The sequence below is a fragment of the Suricata suricatta genome, chromosome 5 (assembly GCF_006229205.1).
Source record: "Suricata suricatta isolate VVHF042 chromosome 5, meerkat_22Aug2017_6uvM2_HiC, whole genome shotgun sequence".
In the NCBI taxonomy this organism is placed as follows: Eukaryota; Metazoa; Chordata; class Mammalia; order Carnivora; family Herpestidae; genus Suricata; species Suricata suricatta.
The window spans coordinates 93,063,287-93,086,811 of NC_043704.1; the positions used below are offsets into that span (position 1 = coordinate 93,063,287).

At 41.1% G+C, this 23,525-nt stretch overlaps 1 protein-coding gene across 1 annotated transcript; it reads right to left on the reverse strand.

Moving 5' to 3' along the window:
• Positions 1-591: 591 nt before the first annotated feature.
• Positions 592-21,760, reverse strand: TMEM212 (transmembrane protein 212). Its single transcript, XM_029940773.1, has 4 exons — positions 21,581-21,760; positions 12,470-12,529; positions 10,939-11,263; positions 592-676 (listed from the first exon to the last, which is right to left on the reverse strand). The coding sequence occupies exons 1-4, from the start codon at positions 21,737-21,739 to the stop codon at positions 633-635; spliced, it is 588 nt and encodes a 195-aa protein (XP_029796633.1). The 5' UTR covers positions 21,740-21,760; the 3' UTR covers positions 592-632.
• Between the last annotated feature and the right edge of the window lie 1,765 nt (positions 21,761-23,525).

Sequence of the window (23,525 nt, forward strand, 5' to 3'; positions counted from 1 at the left end):
GAGAAGAAATCCCAAACAGGCTCCACACTGTCAGCACCAAGCCCAATGCAGGGCTTGAACTCATGAACTGTGAGATTATGACCTGACCTGAAATCAAGAGTTGACACTTAACAGACTGAGCCACCCAGGTGCCCCTGCTATGGTCCCTTCTGACTATGAAACTGTCATGAGTGCCATAGACAACCTACAGAGAAGTGAGGAGGGAGGCTCATTCTCCCCTTGCTGGAGACCCTTCTCATTATGGCTACTATTCCATGTTTTAATTGTGTTTGAAAATCTACAGTTGCTTTGGTAATGGCAATGAAGAAATGCTGAGCAAAATGGTTTCTTAGTTTAGGTAACATAGAATTATAGTGTAATGAAACACCAAACAGGGACAAGAGGAATTTAAAGAAAACATCATTCACTGCAAATTTATATTTCAGATTTTAAAATTTCTATGACAATGATGATAAAATTTCCATTTTAAAAATCATAACATGTAAATCAGAAAAAACAAGGTTTTTTGAACCTAAAAGGGCTAAAATGCACAATTATTTCAACTTTTATTTTATAAGAACATAGAAGAAAAAGTTTGAAGATGAAAATTTCTTTGTAAGTATTTCAAAATAATGGCCACAAATATAACAAATTTAAGAGGAACATTGCTTCAAATTTATTGTCCATTCTTTTGACCCTAGGAAGAAAAAAAATAAAGTAGTGTTTATTTCTACAATTTATCAAAGAAAATAGAGTGTCACTTCTGACATTTAATTTAGCCTTTTTTATGTCACAGGAACCCAATGAAGGATGACTCAAGTAACAGTACCATGGTACCACTTAAGGATTTAAGAGGAATCGCCAGAGAGAACAATACTGGTGATATTGGTGAAGGGGGATGGCAGAAAGATATAAAAAAGAAATATATGTGTAATGAAATACCTGGCATAGGCATAAAACAGTTCAGAAGAATCATTACTTTTGTGGACTATCTAAAGAAGTGAGGAATCTCTCCATTGAATATCTTTTTTGGTCATTTATTATTTGTTTTGTCTGGCTTGGATTGGCTTGGGGTATTTTGAAAATTAGCAGAAGGTTAAAGGGTTCTTTCTAAAATCTTTGAATGAGAGCCAAGAATTTAAATTTGATTAGAAGTAAGAGGAAGAAAGCAAACATTTCTTGAGCAAGTATCAAGGGCCAAGTCCATGTAAGGCTCTTTGTAGTAATTATACCATTTCACTTTGCAACATGTGAGGTAGGTGTTATTTCTTAGGCTCAAAGAGGTTCAATATTGATTTGCTCAAGGCTACTCAGATGGTAGGTGACAGAGGAAACAATTATACCTCAAACTGTCTGACTTCAAAAGTACCATGGCTTCTCAGGATCTGCACATATTGTAAATAATGCTGAAAGTAATTCTTCAATAAGGCACTGCTCCTTGTGGTATGGAAATTCATATCTACTTTTCCCCTGTATTCCTTCCTGGAGATTTGTTTTGGATTCCATGGCCACAGTAAATCCCTGCATATTGTGTGAACTGCTTTTAAATTTGAAATATTCCTGACATTTCTTACCATCAGGTACGATTTTAGCTCTGGCTAGGAAGTTATAAAAGTGAAATCTAGTATTGCACCCTGCTACTCTGCTATCTTTTGATTCTCTTACTCCCAGCCCCACCATTTCTGCTCACTTTAGTCAGTCCTCGTCCTCAAGGATCTCATACTGTTGGAGAGAAGCTACGCACACATGAATGTCACACAGTAGAGGAGGTTGGCCATATCTTGAGTGTGAAGGGGAACCACAGAAGGATGTAAAGCAGGGAAGTAACAAGAGCTCACTGGAACTTTAGAGAGTTCATTCTAGAGCCTGTGTGGATAATATTTCTTAAGAAAGCAAGATTGGAAGCATAAATGTCTGAATGAGAGAAGATGGAAGGCTGAACCATCTTCTGGTTCATTTGGTCAGTACAGAGAAAGGGGGGCACAGTGAATAAATATTTAAGAGGTATAGCTGCCAGGACATGGTGATCGGCTCAGGTGGGAGGAGTCAAGGATGACTCCAAGTCTCAGGCTTGTCCTGAGTGTCATCAGTGCTGGCACCTGAGCTGGAGATATGGGAAGAAGAGCAGGTGTTGGAGACAAGGAGATGATCATCACTATTATAAACACCTTGAGTTTGATGTGTCTATGAGATACCCAGGACAGTGTCCAGAAAATAGTCAGATGCAGGGCTCATTAGAGGAGGAGAAGGGACTGGGCTCTAGCTATGGATGTGTAAAGTATCAGCCCGAAGGTGATAACTGAGACCACCAGCCTTTAAGGATTAGCAAAGCAATGGAGCCATCAGATAGACTGAAAAGGAGAAGCCATGGAGAAAGGTAGAAAACCAAAGCAAATGGTGCATGAAAGTCAAAGGGGAGAGGATTTCATGGAGTAAGTGGTCAATAGTCTCAGAGGTTGTGGAGAGGTCAAGGAAAATGCAGATTGAAAAGACTCCATTGGGCCTGACTGTGTACAGGTTTCTCGTTGGCAATCTTTGCCATGAGAATGTCAGTAGAAGAAAAGAAGAGATAGAGGCACCTGGGTGGCTCAGTCGGTTGGGTGTCTGGCTTTGGCTCAGGTCATGATCTCACAGTTCGTGGTTTTGAGCCCCGCGTCAGGCTCTGTGCTGACAGCTCAGAGCCTAGAGCCTGCTTCTAATTCTGTGTCTCCCTGTCTCTCTGCCCCTCCCCTGTTCATGATTGGTCTCTCAAAAATAAATAAATGTTAAAAAAATAAAACAAAGAAGAGATAAATTGTTAAGTATGGCCTGGATTGAAATTGGTCTAATAGCCCATGCTTGTCAGCACTAGGCTTCTTAGGAATTCAAAGCAAGGCATCATCTGTATCTGATATGTGACTAACTAAAGCCATGGAGTGGCAAGCTTCAGCACCTCATTGGCTAGAACCCCAAGCAGAAGTCCTTTTGATGCTTCTGGTAGGTTCTTAAAATGGTTTTTTATTATTGATGAGCTATGAAGCCATAAATGATAAAAGCAGGACTCACACATTAAATCGAAGCACTCTGTCTTGTCTCTCATGGTCAAGAAATCCATGGGCCGCCTGGGCTGCTCAGTCAGTTAAGCATCTGACTTTGGTTCAGGCCATGATCTCATGGTCTGTGAGTGTGAGACCCACATCAGGCCCTATCTGACAGCTCAGAGCCTGGAGCCTGCTTCAGTTTCTGTTTCTCCCTCTTTCTCCTCCTTCCCTGCTCATTCTCTCTCTCTCTCTCTCAAAAATAAAATTAAACATTAAAAAAAAAAAAAGAAACCTCTTTGCATCTTCCTGGGCTCTTCCCTTATTTCACATGCTAATTGATACTAAGTTCTGTTGATTCTACCTTCTAACTATCTTTCAAATGTTTCACCTCTTCTTCATGTCCACTAGCACTACCTAATTCAAATCTCATGATTCTTCATGTGGGTTCTTGGTCCTTCTGGCCCAGGTGACATTTCCCCTCAGGCCCTATAAGTCAATGGAGGACCATAATATGTCTTGCTCATTCTTCTGTCTCTACCCTTCGGCTTTGAGCATGGTATATGGCACATAATATATGTTCATTAAATGTTGGGGGCAAGTATAAATATTAATGTTATATTTAGGGCTTTGGAATCAGATTCCTCAACACATGACTGGAGGAAAGCCATAACACAAGGTACTCCTCTTGTCAGGTAGGTGCTAATTACCACTAGTGCTTAGTAATTCCATTGCTTTAACTAGCAGCTTTCTTTATAATCCACGACACTAGTTTATTTATATGAAATAAGAGAAGAAAAGCATTTGGAACACTCTTTTTGCAAATCAACTGGAGTTTTAGCCCCTTACTTATTTGGTAAAATAACAGTAAGCTCTGCAACAACACAGATTGATCTAGAGAGTATAATGCCAAGAGAATAGGTCAATCAGAGAGAGACAAGTACCATACAATTTCACTCATATGTTGAATTTAAGAAACAAAATAAACAAATTAAAAAAAGAGACAAATGGAAAAACAGACTCTTAAACAGAGAACGAACCTGTGGCTGCCAGGGGGAAGGTGGGTAGGGGACTGGGGGAAAGAGACACAGGGGATCAAGAGTGTAAAAAGTGCACTTATCCTGATGAGCACTGAGAAAACGTACAGAATTGCTGAAATATTGTATCATGCACCCAAGATTAATTTAACACTATATATTAATTATATTTGAATAATAAGAAAAGACAACCAACAAGATAATTCTGGTTTTTTGATATGGCAGATTGAATATCGAGCAAAGAAAGTTGTTTTTCTAAAGTGGTTAAAACGATCTATGAATCCATGACAACTCTCACTTCCATCTCGCTTAGATAATATTGCTGGTGTATATTCATTTTTTTAAATTTTTATTTTATTCTTGAGAGAGAGACAGAGAGAGACAGAGACAGAGTGTAAACAGGGTAGGGGCAGAAAGAAAAGGAGACATGATCTGAGGTAGGCTCCAGGCTCTGGACTGTCAGCACAGCTTTACTCAGAGCTAGCAGAGTAAAGGTCATGTGGCATATCCCAGCAACACATCAACATGACCTAGGATAGGTGAAGAGCCACCCCTTGTTGCTGACAGTCCTCCCTTCCGAGTGTTAATCTTCTCCAATGGAATAAAGTTTTATTTGAAAATCACAGACCAAGACCGATCTGGAAAGGTCTTTGGATGTGGCTGGCCAAGCCGTGTGGTGTTAGAGAGGAGGAAGGTCAAGTCCACAACCACTGAAGTGTGCAGGGGTGAACCACTGCCTTGCCCACTGTCCCTGCTGGCCTGTAGGGCCACTCTGGGAGGGGGAAGTGACATGGTGTCATCCTCAACCCTCATAACCTTTATCGTGTTTCACCCTAATTACTTTGCCTGTGTCTCTCTCTCGTCTTTCCTTGGGGAATGAATGCAGGTACCCAGTAACAACCACTACATGTTCTTTTGATTAATGAATACAATGCAAAGTGTCCAGCCAACATTGTTACCTCCCTAAATGGCTTTGTGCTCACATATTAACGCCATTATGGTCATTCTGACATATTCACTAGTATAAATTCTGTGTTTTAAATATATATCTTATTTGTGTTAAATATAGCATTTAAAGTTTATTGAAAAATATATTCATGATAATAGCATTTTATTTTATTTTAAATTTTTTATAGTTTATTTATTTTTGATGAGGGGAGAGAGAGAAGAGAGAGCATGATCAAAGGAGGGGCAGAGAGAGAGGGAAACACAGAATCTGAAGACAGGCTCTGGGCTCTGAACTGTCAGCACAGAGCCTGATGTGGGGCTTGAACCAATGAACCATGAGATCATGACTTGAGCTGAAGTCAGGTACTTGACCTACTGAGCCACCCAGGTGTCCCCATAATAATAACGTTTTGGATTAAAAGTAAGGAGCAAGGGAAAAAAAAACTCCAGTGGGATATTTTATATTAAAGGATTAAACTGACTGCCAAACGTAAAATATGTTCATACAATGATTATAAAATAAAAACTGACAACAGGCAGTTTTCAGGTTACCTCCTCACCTATTCCTTCTGCTTTGACAAAATATCAAGCTTATTTTAGTACATCACAATAGACACTTCCCTCTCATTTCCTTTCTTAGTAAGCTGCTATCACCCTTGGCATGGTCTTGCTGATTAAATGAAATGAAAATATCCTGGAAAAAATAGCTGCCATTTGTAATATGTGAGTTAATTTTTGTCTGTGAGAAACATGAGAAAGACTGTCCACAAAATGCATGCCTATGCAAAGCCACTCAGAGTCTGTAAAACTAAAGATACCCTCTCTAAAAAGGGTGGCCCAGCGGCGAGGAGCCGGCCTCCAGACCCTTTGAGACCGGGCGCGACTCCTGACTCCACATGGCTGACTCAACGTCCTCATCTGTGGAAGGGGCAGAATGAGTTTTGCAGTGTTGTGTGGAATGAAGGAGGTAAAGCACCTGACAGGTAGTCATTGCCCAATAAATAGCACCTGCAATTACTCTCCTACTAGCCGGTCTTTTGTCACCAGCATTATTCCAAAGAACATAATGAGACAAAGGGAATGCTAATGCCCCGAATTACAAGTATTTTTCTAGATTCTGATTTTTCTATTGACCAAGTTGAGGAGACCACATAAAGGAACTTGTGAGGAAGAAGTACGGTGGATTCTGACCACTGTGTAGTCCTGCTTGAGGTTTTACTTGGATCAAGGCGATTTAGTTCCAGAAGCATCAGAAAGACCTTGATATAGCCCAGCATGAGGTCTCAGACCTTTAGGATGACAGTCATAGATGAATTTATTTCAAAACACATTTATATTGTTGATGATACAAGGTGCATCTACTAGATTTGGAGCCAATATATTTCTGCAGATTTGTGTTTGGAGGAAGAGGGTCCTCCACTGATAAATATTCTCTCCTTATATGTTTTTTTAACTGTTTCAAGGATTTACCTACACCTTTTATGGGAAGCAAATATTTCTCAATTCATTGAGAAAAAAAATAAAACCATTATATCACATGATAAGGGGGAAAATATTTTCCTTCCCCTTTCATTAAAAAAAAAACCCCAAACATAACAATGAATAATGAAAGGAAAACAGAGGGAGCCATTCCATTCCATGGGGGAGGGGCAGAGTAGCTGCAGGGGACAGCTGCAGCGCGTCTGGCGTCCCAATTCTTTCCTTTCCCATCACTTTATTACTTACTGGACCAAGAATGTAGACAATTTCAGCTATGGTTATTTTGCGTTTTAGTTTCTCAACTTAATCTTGTGCGGTGCTCCTTTCCCCGCTGCGCTGAGTCCTAAGCCCACAGAGTCACTTCAGGGTGTCGCATGTAGCCATGGAAGGAGAGACTCTTATTCCTTTTCCAGCTCCAGCTCCAGCTCCAGCTCCTCCCATGGGGCCCTGGAAATTTGCAAGGGCTTGCGGTCTCAGTTTGGGCCACTGTAACAGACTACCATAGGCTGGGTGGCTTAAACAACAAACATTTCTCACCGTTCTAGAGGCTGGAAGACCAAGATCAAGGCGTCAGCAGGTTCACCGTCTGGTGAGAACCCTCTTCCTATTTGGCAGATGGCCACTTTCTTTCTGTGTCCTTACATGGTGGAGAGAGAGAACCCTGGCCTCTTCATCTTCTTATAAGGGCATTATGGAAGCTAATCCCATCATGGGAGCTCTACCCTCCTGATCTCACTAAATGTAATTATCTCCCAAAGGCTCCCCCCCCCTAATACCAGCACAGCTGGGGGTTAGGGCTTCAGCGTGAATTTTGCAGAGACACATTCAGTCTGTAGCACTCATTAATGTCATCAAACCCTTTATGCCTCTTTCAAGCATTTTTCACTGTGGTTTTTTTTTTTGGGTACCAACTGACTGCATACTCACACACCAACACTGTGTGACCTTCAACCAGATGCTGTCTCCTGTTAGTATCTTCCTCCCAAATCCATATGTTAAAGCCTAATCCCCAGTGTGATGGTATATGGACGTGAATCATTTGGGAGATAGTTAAGTTTAAATGAGGTGATGAGGATGAGACCCCCATGATGGGATTAGTGTCCTCATAAGAAGAGGACAGTGTTCTCTGTCCAGGAGCAGGCCCAGGAAGGACCGTGAGGTGACTGTCCACAAGCCAGGAAGAGAGGCCTCATAGAAGACCCACCTTCCTGGAAACTTGATCTTGGGCTTCCAGTCTCGTACTGTGAGAAATAAATGTGTGTTGGTTAAGCCACCAAGTCTATGGCATTTTGTTATAACAGCTTGAGCTGACTGGGATACAAGATGACCTCAATTCTCCTGAAGTGAAAAGGCGCAGGCAAGAGAGAAATGATGAGTGTGGTGATTCCTAAGGGACTGTTTGATACATTTCTGAAAATGTGTTTTTGAGCTTATAGAAAAACTCTTAGAAGTGAATATTTTCTATCATAACACTGACTATTACATAGCTGAAAAAATTTGATTCTGTTCTCTAACACAATCAAGTATAATTTCCCCCAAATCTTCCTTTGAACTATCACTTTCTTCTTTTTTTTTACAATTTTTCTTTACAATATTCTTCAATTTTCACAGCTTTTTATTTTCCTGATATTTACATATATTTACATACATTAGATATTCCTGTATCTACATCTACATATTTACATTTATATATATATGAAAGAAGAGTGAATCAGCAGCATATTTTCCAGTATTATGGTTTTTAGTAAAGTTGTAAGTTTTAATTAAATTTAAAAAATATTATTTCTCTTTTGGCACATAGGGACCCTAACAGCATAACTATATGGAGGCTCATTATGTAGAATTACCATTTAGAATTCTATTTCCTCACAAGTGATCTGCCACTTCTTCTTAGGAAGTTATGTTTTCTAGAATTAAAAAAATTTTTTTTAATGTTTTTAATTTATTTTTGAGAGACAGAGAGAGACAGTGCAAGCAGGGGAGGGTGAGAGAGAGAGGGAGGGAGAGACACAGAATCTGAAGCAGGCTCCAGGCTCTGAGCTAGCTCTCAGCAGAGCCCGATGCGGGACTCAAACCCACGAACCGTGAGGTCATGACTTGAGCTGAAGCCCGACGCTTAACCAACTGAGCCACCCAGGCACCCCATGTTTTCTAGAATTTTGACAAACAACACATTATTTCACTGCTGGAAATTGTGCTTAATGTCGCTGAGATTTCTACATGGGAACATGGTAACAAAGGCTTGCTCAAGCTGCATGTGCTACTCGGGGGCTTGGGGAGGCGGTGGTATATTTATTAATACAGCACCTCATATCCCATTATGTCAGCCACTCATCCTTGCTAATGAAACATGATATGCTGCCATTATGGATTAAGTGGTGTCAGGTCATCCGAAAACGCTCACCAAAGAATTGCTTCTTGTTGAATTTATTGAGAACTCTCACCTAAACTAGTACTGCATTTTATGCAGATGGGAAAATGGAGATTCTGTCCAGGAGTGACACTAAGAGAATCCTGTTCTAGGAAGAGAATTTTCAGCAGAATCTCTTGGGGCATGTGTTAAAAATGCATATCCCTTGCTTCCCAAAGTTTCTGCCTTAAGAGGGGCCAGGATGAAGGCCAGAAATCAGGTTTAATAAGAACCCTGGGTAATTCTGGTGTTATTGATTCACTTTGAGCAACATGTTGTGGCTGTGTTGGGTCCTATATCTAATTTAGAAATCACAAACCTAATTTAGAAATCACTTGTTCTGAGCAAGATGGGCAAACTTAGAGAACTTTCCTTTGTTTTCAATTAATTTTCTCTTTCCAGGCACTTCAGGTGGCTTCACTGTTGGGTTTCCAGGAAGCTGCTTACCAAGCTCTGCATATGGTTTTTTTTTTTTAATTCTTTCCTCTCTGCCCTCCATCCAGTGTTAAACTTTGGGTGGCATGCCCAAAGATGGTGGCCAGATGTCTCATTAGCTATCCATGCCAAGGAGTTATTGGTAGCTAATGCTTTAATGTGTACTTCTCCTGGGTTTTTGTTCCTTTTAACAAAGGGCTCTAGGAAGTTGGGATATTCCCCACAAGGGAGAAATATCAAATACTAAACATCTAGATGCACTGGCAGTAGAGCAGGGAGGTAATTTTGGTCCACTAGCCTCAACTCTCAGTGGGCCTCCTTGCAAAATCAACTCTGTTCCTAAGAATGTACAGGATTTCCCTTGCAGACTTATGTAGAAGTTGAAGAGGACAAGACTGACCACAAAAGGCATCGAGAGTGCCAAGTTCTTGTCTTCCAGCTTTGCTGATTTGTGTTGATATGATCAAACCAGGAAAAAAATTGGCTCACATAACTCAAATTCACCTGACCTTAATATAAAACTAACTTGCATCATAAAGCCAGGATAAGAGTTTGCAGCGGGAAATATTTCTTTCCAAGAGGAGGCTGTTCAACCCACAATGGAGTGACCCATATCAGACGTCAGAATCTGGAATCAGAAATCACTTTTGCTGTTCTTTCAGTTGATCCTGCTCTAACCCTCCTGGAAACCAGAACTATGCATCCTGATGGTCTAGTGGAGGAAAGAGGATACAATGTGGATGATGAGGGGACCCAGGATAAATCTCTGTTAAGAGCAATAGCTCTGGGTTCTGAATCTGGCCCTCCTGCTCAGTGGCTGTGTGACCTTGGGCAAATTACATAATTCTGTTTCTTTCTTTATTTTATTTTTAATTTTTTAAAATTTCTTTAATGTTTTTTATTCATTTTTGAGAGACAGAGAGAGTATGCGCAGGGAAGAGTCAGAGAGAGAGAGGGAGACACAGAATCCGAAGCAGGCTCCAGGCTCTGAACTAGCTGCCAGCACAGAGCCTGATGCAGGGCTTGAACCCACAAACCGTGAGATCATGACCTGAGATGAAGCTGGATGCTCAACTGACTGAGCCACCCAGGCACCCCAATTCTTTTTATTTTTAAAAAATTTTTAATGATTATTTATTTTTGAGATAGGAAGACAGATCATGAGCAGGAGAGAGACAGAGAGAGAGGGAGACACAGAATCTAAAGCAAGCTCTAGGCTCTGAGCTGTCAGCACAGAGCCTGATGTGGGGCTCATACCCACAAGCAGAGAGATCAGGACCTGAGCTGAAGTTGGAAGCTTAACTGACTGAACCACTCAGGCACCCCCAAATTACATAATTCTTTAGCCTCAGTCTCATTTGTATAAAATGGAAAGTACACTGATACATAGTAAACATTCAGCTCATATTTCTATTATCATATGATTAATATTTTATTAGCCATCTTAGAAAAAGTTAGAAAGGTAAATTTGATGTTGGTGTATATCAGCCTCTTTGCTGGAGTAGAAGTAGAAAGAGTGGGGAAATTTTGGTTATAAAAGATACGGTGATAAACAAGAGAGACAGATTAGGTACTAACATCACTTTAGCATTTCAGGATGGGAAAAACGGGTTCCCCCTTTCTGGAAACTTACGGGGAACGTGTCTATTCCAGATAAGTCCTGCAGAGAGCTTGATGAACACTGTCAGGGAAACGCAGAGCATGGCGAAGCTCAAGCATAGGTCGAAGGCTTGAAGCGTCAGGTGGTATTCCTCGTAGTGTGGTGGGTCCACACAAGTTGCTGGGAATTTTGCATATGGAAAAGGGAAGGCAACCGCGTAACCAAGGTAATTGGTCCCTGCAATCCCAGAAAATGAGTAAAAGCAATATGGACCCAGGAGAGCAGATTCCAAGGCTATCACAAAATGAAGTGGACATCCCATAATGCTCAGAATCACAAAGGTGAAACTAGCTTCCCACTGAAAATAAAACAAAAGCAAATTGTTACTTTGGTAACTAAATTCTTCAAAAGCTTCTCAACAAAATGAAAAAATAAAGCACTGTTGGATATTAATCTCTTTTTTCTGGGAAGTGAAGGAGAAATGGGTTACAATTTTCTCTTTACGACTTATTCTCTTCTTGAATCTACACTATGGGAGAATAACATATCAGCCAACTGGGCCAAAAACTAATTGAATTCCATTCAACGAACATGTGTTTATTTATCTTCTATCATGGGTTGATAGCCAGCTTGCAGTGGGAAATGAACACCAGAATCCCTGCCTTATCCTTGGACCTTGCTGTTCAGGGCATGTCCCTGGTCCAGTAGCACTGACACCCCTGGAAGTTTGTTGGAAATGTAGAATCTCATGCTTCACCCAGATCTACTGAATCAGAATTTACATTTTAACCAGATTCCCAGGTGACTCACACTTACATTAATGTTTGAGCCATGCGACGATCTATGATCAGATCAAAGTAGTCCTTCTATATCATGGGATTGCTTGACTCCCTATTATTGAAATGCAAATTATCATAGACTTTTCATCCTTGTTTTAGGGTGATAAGTAACAGAGATGTTGGAAGGACATCTCAAGCTGAAGAATTGAGACTAAACACTATTAAAAACAAAGGAACCTATAGATCCATTTATTCAAAATGAAATTTGGGAGCATTAACGTCAATTCTGTCCTCTCCAAATTGCAATACTTAAATATTTACAATAATTGCAGGAACTTGTGGAAAGTGCTTGGAGAAGAAATCAGATATAAAGTATTCATTTTAGGGCACCGTGGTGGCTTAGTCGATTGAGCGTCCAACTCTTGATTTCAGCTTAGGTCATGATCTCAGGGTTGTGGGATCAAACCCTGTATCAGGCTCCATCTAGGCTGAGTGTGGAGCCTGACTGAGATTCCCTCTCCCTCTCGCTCTCTCACTCTCACTCTCGCTCTCTCTCTCTCTCTCTCTCACTCTCACTCTTCCTAGTCTCGCACTTGTGTTCTCCCTAAAATAAAAATAAAAAAGTTATTCATTTAAAGCCCAGTTTACTACTGAAATCCATCATAGTGAGGCATCAACCAGAAGGAACTCAATTATAATTGGAGATCACATTCTCTATGTTCCATCCTGAACTGGTAGAGATTTGACCTTCAAACCTATTCAACCATCATACTCTATATATTTACCAAGTATCTCTTGGTCCACTCTTTGTGAGCCACCAGCAGAAGTATGCCAGTCGTGATGGCCTGTGAAAGGAAAATGGAGAAATAACATCCATGATAGAATGTACCTCTGGAAAGAGTTCAATCTGTCTCACGGTTTGACAACTTTATTATGAACTAGAAAGAACAGCAAATGGCTAAATGGATTTATGACTCTGATCCCCTCCTCATCTGGGATGACAATGAAGAAAAGGAGCCATCAGTGTCATAAAGGCATGATTCATACAAGCTCATTTTTTGATTTTCTGTGTTGCCTTTGCCATCACAATCGTAACCTCTGCTACTGTAAGGTGTCACTGCAATAAAAGCTTGGCTTTATAACCCTTGCGGTATGTTTTGTTTTGATTAATTGTCTATCATTCATCTTTCTCACAAATTGCTAAAATTACAAATGAGAGGAACCGGAAAGGAAATGTGTCACAGAACCCTGAAAATCTGCCCAGCAACAGCGTTATCTTTTACTCTTTGCTTTTTATTATTTTTGAGATTCTGCAGCCTCAGCCTGCTGGTGGGATGCAAATATGTGATCTCCGTTTCTCAAGTAACGAAGATTACACTTCGAGTGAATGCATGGCGGGACATTAATCGCTCTGGGTGCGCTGGTGTTCGGCTTTTCAAAAGTTTTGTTTTGTTTTGTTTTTTAATAGTCTCCCTGGAGGGGAAAAAGACCCAAAGTACAGAAGGAAAATAGTGAAACAAAGGAGGAATGGTGTCAGGGCAATACATAATGGAAAAAAAAAAAATTCTGGGCTCATCTTTGATTCAGCTCCGGGTCTGATGAAGGAGATCTTTGTGGTCTCTGAGCCTGGAAACTGCTTATTCCTGACCCATAAATCATTTGTTCCTGGTCAGGGAATGTTTTGAGGTTGTGAGAGAAAACCAGGAAGAGATGTTCATGAAACCAGATATAGAATGAGGGCAGGCCTAAAAGCAGTTAGCAGTAGGTTTTTGACAGAGAAATAAATTTATCTGTATATACAGTATCAACAAATTTAAGGCCGGGTGGGGGGAATCAGAGCTTCTACCAATATGGTTTTCTGGTATGCTGCTTTTGTAGCTTCTGTGTCAGCCTCGGATTGTTTTGATTTGTTTTGTTTTGAGATCCAGCTTTTCATTTTCCTGGAGTATTTTATTTTGAACGTCCGGCTTCGAGAATTCGAGAGCGGTGGGGGAGATGCGTGCACACGTATGTTCACACAACACTTCTCGTGTAGCTTAGGCTGAAATTCCAGACGTGGCATTGCCACACCATAAAACTCTGGTGGATAAAAACAGAACCATCTGTAGTCGAAAGAGGTTGGCTTGATTCTCAAGAGGAAAGTTTCCAAGCGACCCTGTGGAGGTTGAGCCAGCATAAATAGCCCAACAAGACAGAATTATTAGGAGCAACCGAACACTGACGCTGAGTGGTGGGCCAGTCTACACTTTCTGAGGCAAGGCGCCCGGTCTGCACGTCACTCCTCTGTGAGAGAGAAACTTCGGTGCAAACAAGAAAAGTGAAGGGGCGCACTCCTCTCCTGGTGTAACTCCAAGGAGATAGCTTACATTATTAGACGCTTAGATTCCAGGTTGCCTTAACTACTTTGGCACGAACCGCCTCTTTCCTTCCAAAAGTTGAAAAATGCAGCAGGATTGCAGTGCACTGTTATTTCGGTTGTAGCTGCCAGCTTGGATTTTGCGTTGTTTACACAAAACTTTGAAAAGATCTTTCATGGAGCAGGCTGGTGTATGAATGCCATTTAGTAACTTGGGAAACCCACCCTGTGGACGGGGGCGGCTCAGGGGCCAGCACACCCATCTTCTCGGTGCCCCCCCTTCCAGAGTGCCTGGGCCACAGAGGACGGGTGTCCCCTGAGTCACAGCCTCCTGTTTTCTTGTCTTCTCTTCTTTTTTAAACTCTTGTATTTAGACAGGGAAAGGGGAAAGAAGGAAAAAGGAAGAGTTCTGAGGGAAGGGAAGAGAAGACAAGTGGGCAAAGGAAATGTGAGAGGCAGTGTCTGAGAAGGCAGAGCTGGGCCCTGAAGGGTAGTTGAGTTTCAGACCCAGAGGAGGTGCCTGGGGAGGTGGGAGCCTGGGGAGAAGGCCCAGGCCTGCACTCTGCTTCCTCTGCTCTTCCTGACAGGCCAGCTTTCTGCTCACAGGCAGCTCCAGAGATGTTTCTTGGGTTTCGCAACGGTAGCTGTGAACTCGCTGGTGGCGTGATCATTGTGAGCCCTCCTGCCGGATCTTTAAATCGCCCCCCCCTAAAGGACTAAAAGATGTAAAGGACAAAAGATTCCCAGAAGCAGATGAAATGAAGGGAGCGGGGAGCCATCACAACTCTAAGAGAAACTTTTAGAGGGGTCACTTTTTTTATTTACTTATTTTGAGAGAGGCGGGGAAGAGAGTGAAGCTCATACAGGTTCTGTGCTGTCATCACAGAGTGTGACATGGGGCTTGAACTCATGGACCACAAGACCATGACCTGAGCTGAAATCAAGAATCAGATGCTTAACCAACTAAGTCACCCAGGCGCCCCTAGAGGAATCATTTTAATATGGGCTACTTTATTCACTTATAAACATCTACTGTGAGTCCACTACCAACAAGGGATGTGACAGGCATTCTGCAGATGGCATCATAGCCACTAACATTTACTGAGCGCTTACTGTATGCCAGGCACTACACTAAACATTTTACATGCGGTAACTCATTTAATCCTTTTTTCGTTTAATCCTTATAATAATAGAGATCTTCTCTTACTTTTAAAATTTATTTATTTATTTATTTATTTATTTATTTATTTATTTATTATTTTAAAGAGAGAGAGTGCATGAGAGGGCAGAAGAAGAGAGAATCCTAAGCAGGTTTCACACTGAGAGTCCTGACATGGGGCTTGATCGCTACATGGGGAGACCATGGCCTGAGCTGAAACCAAGAGTTGGAAGCTTAACCAATGAGCCAGCCAGGTGCCCTGATCTTCTCCTACTTTTTAAAAGATGGAACAGAGGGGATAAATAACAATACACACAATGGTTCCAACTGTCATTGGGATTTACAGTCCAGATGTGAAAGCGATGTGCTTGTAGGAATGTCCACAAAAAGAAGCAGGAAGAGTGAGTGCTCTGCCCCATGACCAGACACCACTTCCAGGGGGAATGATGGTGGATGACAGCAGCATGGGGGAAACAGGACCTGGAGCAGGTTTGAAGGATGGATGTGCTTTCAGCGGAGACGGCGGAGGGAAGGGCAGTCCCGGCAGCGGGAGCAACACGTGCCAAGGTGGGGAGGTGGCAGCCAGGCTTGGGGAACAGTGAGAGAGGCGCCCCGAGGGGCAGGAGCATTGCTTCTTGACAGAAAGAGTAGGAAATCAGGCTTGAAAGCCACGTGAGGCCAGGTTGAGAAGGGCCTCGAAATTTGGGCTAACATATCTGAGCTTTGTTTGGACAATGAAGCCACACTGAAGGTTTCGGAAGAAGGAGCTTGACTGACACAGCAGAGGTTTAGAAAGACAAGCCTGTGTTCGAGTGCATGGTGGGTTGGAATGCAGTGAGGTCTAGACGGCTCTCTAGGAACCTGGTCTTTAAACTTCTTAAAAGTTAAAAAAAAAATTTAATTTAGGAATGCCTGGGTGGCTTAGTTGGTTAAGCATCTGACTTCAGCTCAGGTCATCATCTCATGGTCCGTGGGTTCAAGCCCCATGTTGGTCTCTGTGCTGACAGCTCAGAGCCTGCAGCCTACTTTTAATTCTGTTTATTTTTAAGAGAGATAGAGAGAGACAGACGGAGCTTAAGCAAGGAGTGGTAGAGAGAGGGAAACACAGAATCCTGGGCAGACTCCAGGCTCTGAGCTGTCAGCACAGAACCTGACATGGGGCTCAAACCCAAGGACCATAATGATCATGACTTGAGCCACCCAGAGCCCCTTATATTATTTTTTAAAGATTTCACCTTTTTAAGTAATTTCTACACCCAATATGGGGTTCAAATCCACAACCCCAAGATCAAGAGTTGCATGCTCCACTGACTGAGTCAGCCTGGTGCCCCCAAACTTTTTTTAAACCTCTGTCCACAGTAAGAAATAGATTTTGCATCATGGCCAAGTTATAAATATATTGCATGTAACCAAAATAATAATAATGTCGCTATAGGTGATACACTCTAATAGTTTCTATTCTATTTTTTACATTTTTTAAAAAATGTTGATTTATTTTTGAGAGACACAGAGCGTGAACAGGGGAAGGGCAGAGAGACGGAGACACAGAATCCAAAGCAGGCTCCAGGCTCTGAGGTGTCAGTGCAGGGCCCAACGTGGGGCTCAACCCCACTAACTGTGAGATCATAACCTGAGCTGAAATTAAGAGTCAGGCACTTAAGCAACTGAGCCACTGAGGTGCCCCGGCCTCACCACAGATTCACTGAATCAGAGTGTACCTTTTAACAAGATCTCTAGGTGATTCATACGCACACTACAGTTTGCGAAGCACTAGTTTGGAGGGAAGGGTTGAATCAAAAGTCACACTAGGGTTTGAAATCAGGTTGAAAGCCAAGAAAGTCAGGAGAAGAAATCACTGCTTTTGGGGATGAGATGATTTTGGGGGAAGAAGCCAGGCTTACAGAAGTTTAGGATATCTAAGTGGAAATTGGCCATCCGGGGTTTGGAAATCGCAGGACTGTTGAAGCTAAAAGAGACCTGAGTGATGGGAGAATCAAGTCCCTTCTCTGACAGAGCAGGAAACTGGGGCCTGTAAAGGTAAGTCTTACCCACCTTTCTCCCAAGTTCCTGCCTCCAGGCAGGCTCCTGGGTACAGCACTGCTGCTTGCCATTAACTAAGTCACTGGAGTGCCAAGTCGCATTTTCCAGGAGTCAAGCAGAGCCCGGTCCTTAATGCTGCATATTTTCTGGCAGCTGATGCCTTTAAATAAGCTAGTCAGAAAGCACAGGAAAACTGCTTATCATGTGCCTATCACAGTAGAGTTGGGAGAGTTCTGAGGACCAATATTTTGGAGAATTGAGAAAAATCTCGAATGAAAGCACTGAAAAAATGCAGAGTACTTTATCTCCTGTAAAAATTTATCTTTTCTAAGTCTCCAAAGAGATAGGGAGACAGCTGCAAAAGGAAATGTCAATAGGCTTGAAATGTACACATTGTCTTTCCACCAAAGGAAGATTCACTCTGCAGGCAAATTGAGAAGTGACCGGGAAAGAAGGTTGCGGCATGAGTCAGAGATCTTTTGAAGTTGGCCCTGATCAGACAGAGCTGTGTGCTTCACTAGGAAACACACCAGGAATAGAAAAAATCGCATTGTTCCACACTTAGACATTATTGAAAGAGTGAGTCCTCTTATTGCTTTTCTTCTCATGATGATTTTGTCCTGCTTTAGTATAAATATCAGCTTGACTTTTTTAGTCCTTGCAAACTAATGAGAGTTCAACAGGATGAGGAATTTTGTATGACCTGAGCATGGTATTCATTCACTTTTTCAACCACATTTATCAAACACCTCGTATGTGACTCACTGTTTCAAGTGCTGGAGGTACAGCAGTAAACAAACTAGGAAAAAAAAACCCACCAGTATACAATATACATTTTGTTGAGAGGGATATAAACAAATAATAAATAAGTAGTGTATTAGATGGTGATAAGGACCATGGGGAAAAGAATAGAACAGGGAATAAGAGATTGGGAATGCCAGCTGTAGGGGAAATTTACAATTTTATTTTATTTATTTTTAAAGTTTTATTTATTTATTTTGAGAGAGTGAGAGAGAGAGAGACTGAGCAAGTAGGGGAGGGCCAGAGAGAGGGAGAGAAAGAATCCCAAGCAGGTTCTGCATTGTCAGCACAGGGCCTGACATGGGGCTCGATCTCTGGAACCATAAGATCATGACCTGAGCCAAAATCAAGAGTTAGATGCTTACCTCACTGAGCCACCCAGTCACCCTGAGATTTACAATTTTAAATAGGGTAATGAGGGTAATGAAGGAAGGCATCAATGAGAAAGTGACATTTCTTCAAAGAATTAAAGGACATTAGGGAATAAGCGATGTGTGGGAGGAGGCTCCAGGCAGAGAAGAGGTAGTGCAAAGGCCCTGAGGCGAAATCACCCCTTGGAATATTTGAAAACAACAAGGAGCCAGTGTGATGGCTAAGGGAATGGAATGAGCTAAGGGAAGAGTGGTAGGAGATAAGGTCCCAAAGCTAACAGGCTGGGGAACTCAGCCACTCTTCAGGGAATGGAATGGGGAAGTGAGCAGGCAGCAAAAGATTAGGAACGAAGCATTTGGACAGAGATTGGGCACTGATGGGATTCAGGGCAGGCGGCCCCCAAATATACCACTTTGAATTATGATTCCTTTGAATTAAAGTTACTTAAGCATCTGGTGCCAGAAGAACACCCACTCTCTTCTGTCCCCCTGAAATCAGGGAATGAATTCCCCATGTGAAGGGTACCCTCCCAGCAGTGGAGGGTAGACATTTTCCAGGCTCACAGGACAGACAAAAGGCATGGTATTAACTAGCATTTGTATAGAATAGAGCTTCAAAATTTGCAAAGCTCTTTATTACATAATCTTTGTTCAAATTTGGTCATTCTCACTGAGCATTTTCGGGTTGGATAGTTTCACATGGACTCTCTTTCCCTGCAAAATTCCTCATGTTTTAGGTAAGGGCAATGAAGAACTGGCTGAGAGAGGGTCCTGCCCTTGACCATATACCAAGAATATCAGAATCAGGACTTGACTTCTGTCTCCCCAAATCCTAGCTTTTGGATTCCGGTTCCCTATGCCGTCACTCTCAAAATCAAATATCTACCAACTAGCTGTGTGCTGAAGACAGACTTTGTCATTTCTCTGGGCGTAACTGATAAAACAGATATTGGTGTAGAACAAGCCTATATTCAATAATTTGTGATCCTAATCAAATCTCAGTGTCTGTTGAATGTTCTATGATAGGCTGCAGGAATAGGAAAAGAATTATAAGAAAGGAATACAGAACTGGACTATAATTATGATTCTATTAAACTTTGGGTTAGTTCTGAAGTCAGAATTTTAAAAAATTATAGAATAGAAAATATCAATTCATTTTACACAGAAGGTAAAATGTTGTTTTTTGAAACCGTTCTATGTTTTATGTATGTATCAATATCTATCGATCTATCTAGAGAGAATTATATACATGCATTTATGCACATTCTATGTCCTGGATCTAAAATGTTTTTCTTTCTCTGGGTCATGAACAAAATTGTGGAAGCTGCTTAAATAAATGTCACTGTCAGTTTTGCATGCTGCTTTCAGGTAGGAGATGGGGAAAAGAACAGCCTGGCAAGACTGGGGAGGTAGATGTAAAAGAATGTATTAAAAAAGAAAAGAAGGGGTGCCTGGGTGACTCAGTTGGTGAGGCATTGGGCTCTTGGTTTTGGCTCACGGCATGGTCTCACAGTTTGTGGGACTGAGCCCTGCAATCAGGCTCTGTGCTGACGGTGAGGAGCCTGCTTGAGATTCTCCCTCTCCCTCTTCTCTGCCCCTCCCCCATTTGCTCTCTCTCAAAACAAATAAATAAACATTTAAAAAAATTTAAAAAAGAAAAGGAAAAAAGAAAAACATCATCAAATTCTTTGTTCAGCCCCATACTCTCACCATTTGGCTTTCTCCTATCTACTCACCATCCTTAAATCCCACTAGATGGAGTTTTTAAAGATTGAGACCTTTTTACCCATTGTTAACTCAAGCATGTAGTAGGTTATCAATACATATTTACTTAATAAATAGATTAAAATGATATTTTATGGGGTCCTGCTTTTGGTGATATCTCAGTTAAAGTTTGATTTTTTTTTTAAGACGTAAAGTGTTGCCTCTCCCAAGACTGACTACATTATAATAGAAAACTCCTTAAGATCAAAAGGCTTTAAAGTCTAATTCTCTAGTTTCTCCAATGGTGAATGTCATGCATCACGGGAAACAATGAGAGAAGGATTTGTTACGAGACTCTGACTCCTCTGAAGTCATACCACCATGGAAGACACCTATTCATAAGGCCAGATGTATTCATTTCTTTGACTCAGAAGGCTCAGGCACCAGCCTAACCCTTCCTTTGTGCAGTCATTCAAAAAGTAGACATGGAGCACCTACTTGGTGCGTACTTCTAACTGGCACATGCACACTCCCTAATGAACTGTGAAGCTCGTGGAATACATCACCCAGCTTCCTGAATTATTTGTAGCTCAAACAGTCACATACAAAGAAAAATGTGGGAGAACTAAGACTTGGGGCTTGCAAATCTTTGGATTGTGTCAACACACTGGAGTTTTTCTAGTGAAAGCATCCATCTGAAATTATTTTATTCTGTTCTCCATTGTTTTACATTATCTTTTATGATTTATATATATTTTTTCTAAAATTTATTTTATTTATTTTCTTAAAATTTTCTAAAATTTTAGCAGCACCTGGCTGGCTCAGTCATGAGAGCATGTGACATCTTGATTTCAGGGTTGTGAGTTCAAGCTCCATGTTGAGGGGGACAGGGGGTAGAGACTACTAAAAAAAAAAATAAACTTAAAAATTTCAAATTTCAAAAGATAAATTCCAATTTCTCAGAAAATCAAGATGAGAAGATTAAAATAACTTTTTAAGAAGTTCTTGAACAGCATGTCATCATAGTGCACATGATAGTAGATATGATAAAATGATATTAAGAAAGAGCCTGCATTTAAGAGGCAACTAATAGAAATATGTTCTATAGTAAATTTTAATTTTCTGTAGAATTTTGACTTTTGTGTTGTTGCAAAACTTCAAAAGGACATATTATTCTTTTAAAAAATTAATTAATTAATTAATTATTTTAAAGTTTATTTTTGAAAGAGAGATAGCATGAGTGGGGGATGGGCAGAGAGAGAGGGAAGCACAGAATCTGAAGCTGTTAGCACAGAGACCCATACAGGGCTTGAACTTGTGAACCACGAGATCATGTCCTGAGCCAAAGTTGGACACTTAACTGACTGAGCCACCTAGACACCCCCCAAAAAAGACATGTTATTTTTTTCTTCTCCCCCCCACCTTTCTGTACTCTCTCAATATACATAATAAAATATTTTCCTACCAAAGCTCCATTCCAGATGGGACAAGCAATCCAGACATTCCATCCTGTGAACCAAAGCTTGTAAGAAAAGACAGGGAAGAAAGCAATAACTCCAGAGAATACACTGAGAGTCCCCAGGGAAATGAGAATTCTGCCAGCAGCCTGGTATAGGCTCTGCATCTTCCTCTGCGACTTGGGTCCTCGATCTCAAAGATGTTTTGTTACTAAAACATGAGGGTATGTCAGGCCTCAGTAAACAGAAGTTTCTTGGAGACAGTAGCCATGACACATGTGGACTGTTGATCTACTTGGAAACAAGCTTCTATTTGTTTCACCAAAGATAATAAATTGTAATGAAATAATCCTTGACATAAATTTATGCAATACATTCTAATACTAGTTTACTGAGAGAAAGAGAAAGAGAGAGAGGGAGAGGAAGAAATCATTCCTTGTTCTGGATATGGCGTCCATTCCCTTCATTCTGCCCTGTTGTGGGGAGTGCCCACTTCCTGGCTTAATCAGATTCAAAGGCTTGCTGACTGAGCTAATTGTTTCTCAACTCGACCTGCCTGGTGGTTCCAGCATAAAGCCAACATCCTTTGTGCACAATAGATCCACATTCCCAGCACAATTTCCCACAAAACAAAGTAAAAATAAGCACTCTGACCACTTTTCATTACATTTAATTTAAATCATTTCAAGCAAACACAAGACCTCTCCCCGTTGTTCAAAGTTCAGTTCTATTACCATTATTTTTGAAGTTTTGATAAAGATTTTTGACATGGTTTCATTCCCAAAGAGGCATGTGCTTCATCATGGCGTTCTGTCTTATTTTCTCAAAACCAGCTTCATCTTAGTTATTTTATTATTAGTTCAATTATCACGTAGAGGATGAAGGTGGAAGTGTATGCAGTTGTAAAATGCACTTTGAGGAGTAACTTATTAATTGAATAAAATATCAATCTCTAATCATTCTTTTTAAGACATTTTTTAACTTTTATTTATTTTTGAGAGACAGAGAGAGACAGCACACGAATGGGGGAGGAGCAGAGAAAGAGGGAGACACAGAATCTGAAGCAGGCTCCAGGCTCTGTGCTGCCAGCTCAGAGCCTGACGTGGGGCTCGAACCCACAGACCATGAGATCATGACCTGAGCTGCAGTTGGATGCTTAACCAACTGAGCCATCCAAGTGCCCCTCTAATCATTCTTGACTCATAATTCAATTCAATAATTAGATGTTGGGCTTATGCACACTGAAGTGATTATAAAAATCTCTTAATTTCTCCTGTATTTGAGGAAGTGGTATGTATTTGTTTTTGACTAATAGGACATGTTTGTTTCTCCCAAGACAATAACCTGAAAACACAGACCACTTTCTGAAAATACCCAAATAATTTTCCTGTTCTATATTAATACATTTTACTTTGAATAAGATGGTGAAAAATAATTTTGTGAATGGAAATGCAGTGGTTTAGAACATGGATTTTGGCATAAGATAGAGCTAGGATCCATTATCTGCCAGGTACGTGTCCTTGGGCAAGGGCAAGTTACTTCACTTTCTGGGTCTAATTAGTGTTTATCTCGCCAGGTGGTGATTGAAAAAAGTAAATGAGCCAATATATGTAAAAATGCTCAGTACTGAGCTCTGCATAGCAAAGAAGCTTAGTTATTTACCTACTATTGGGCGGTCCATCTTTGGGGTTCCTTCAGCATGGGATAGAGGCACGGTCATTCCTGTTGCTTTTATGCATCATTGTACAGACATTAGGTTTCACTTTTCCTGATTGATTTGTAAAAGCTCCCAAAGGACCCTTCCATGTATGGTGAGGAGGGAAGCTTCTCTCTGATTCTCTTTCTGTCTTTCGGCCTTTAATAGCCATTCCACAGTGTGACCCAGATTTTGAAGCAGTTGCTTTCTTGGAAACACAGGATCCAGGAAACCAGCTCAGGCTTTCTGCTATAGCT

Coding starts and splice junctions, on each gene's coding strand:
- TMEM212 (XM_029940773.1), bottom strand. CDS start 21,739: ATGCAGAGCCTATACCAGGCTGCTGGCAGAATTCTCATTTCCCTGGGG. Junction 12,530..21,580: donor CCATCTGGAATGGAGCTTTG/GTAGGAAAATAT, acceptor TTCCTTTCACAG/GCCATCACGACTGGCATACT. Junction 11,264..12,469: donor AGTGGACCAAGAGATACTTG/GTAAATATATAG, acceptor TTTTATTTTCAG/TGGGAAGCTAGTTTCACCTT.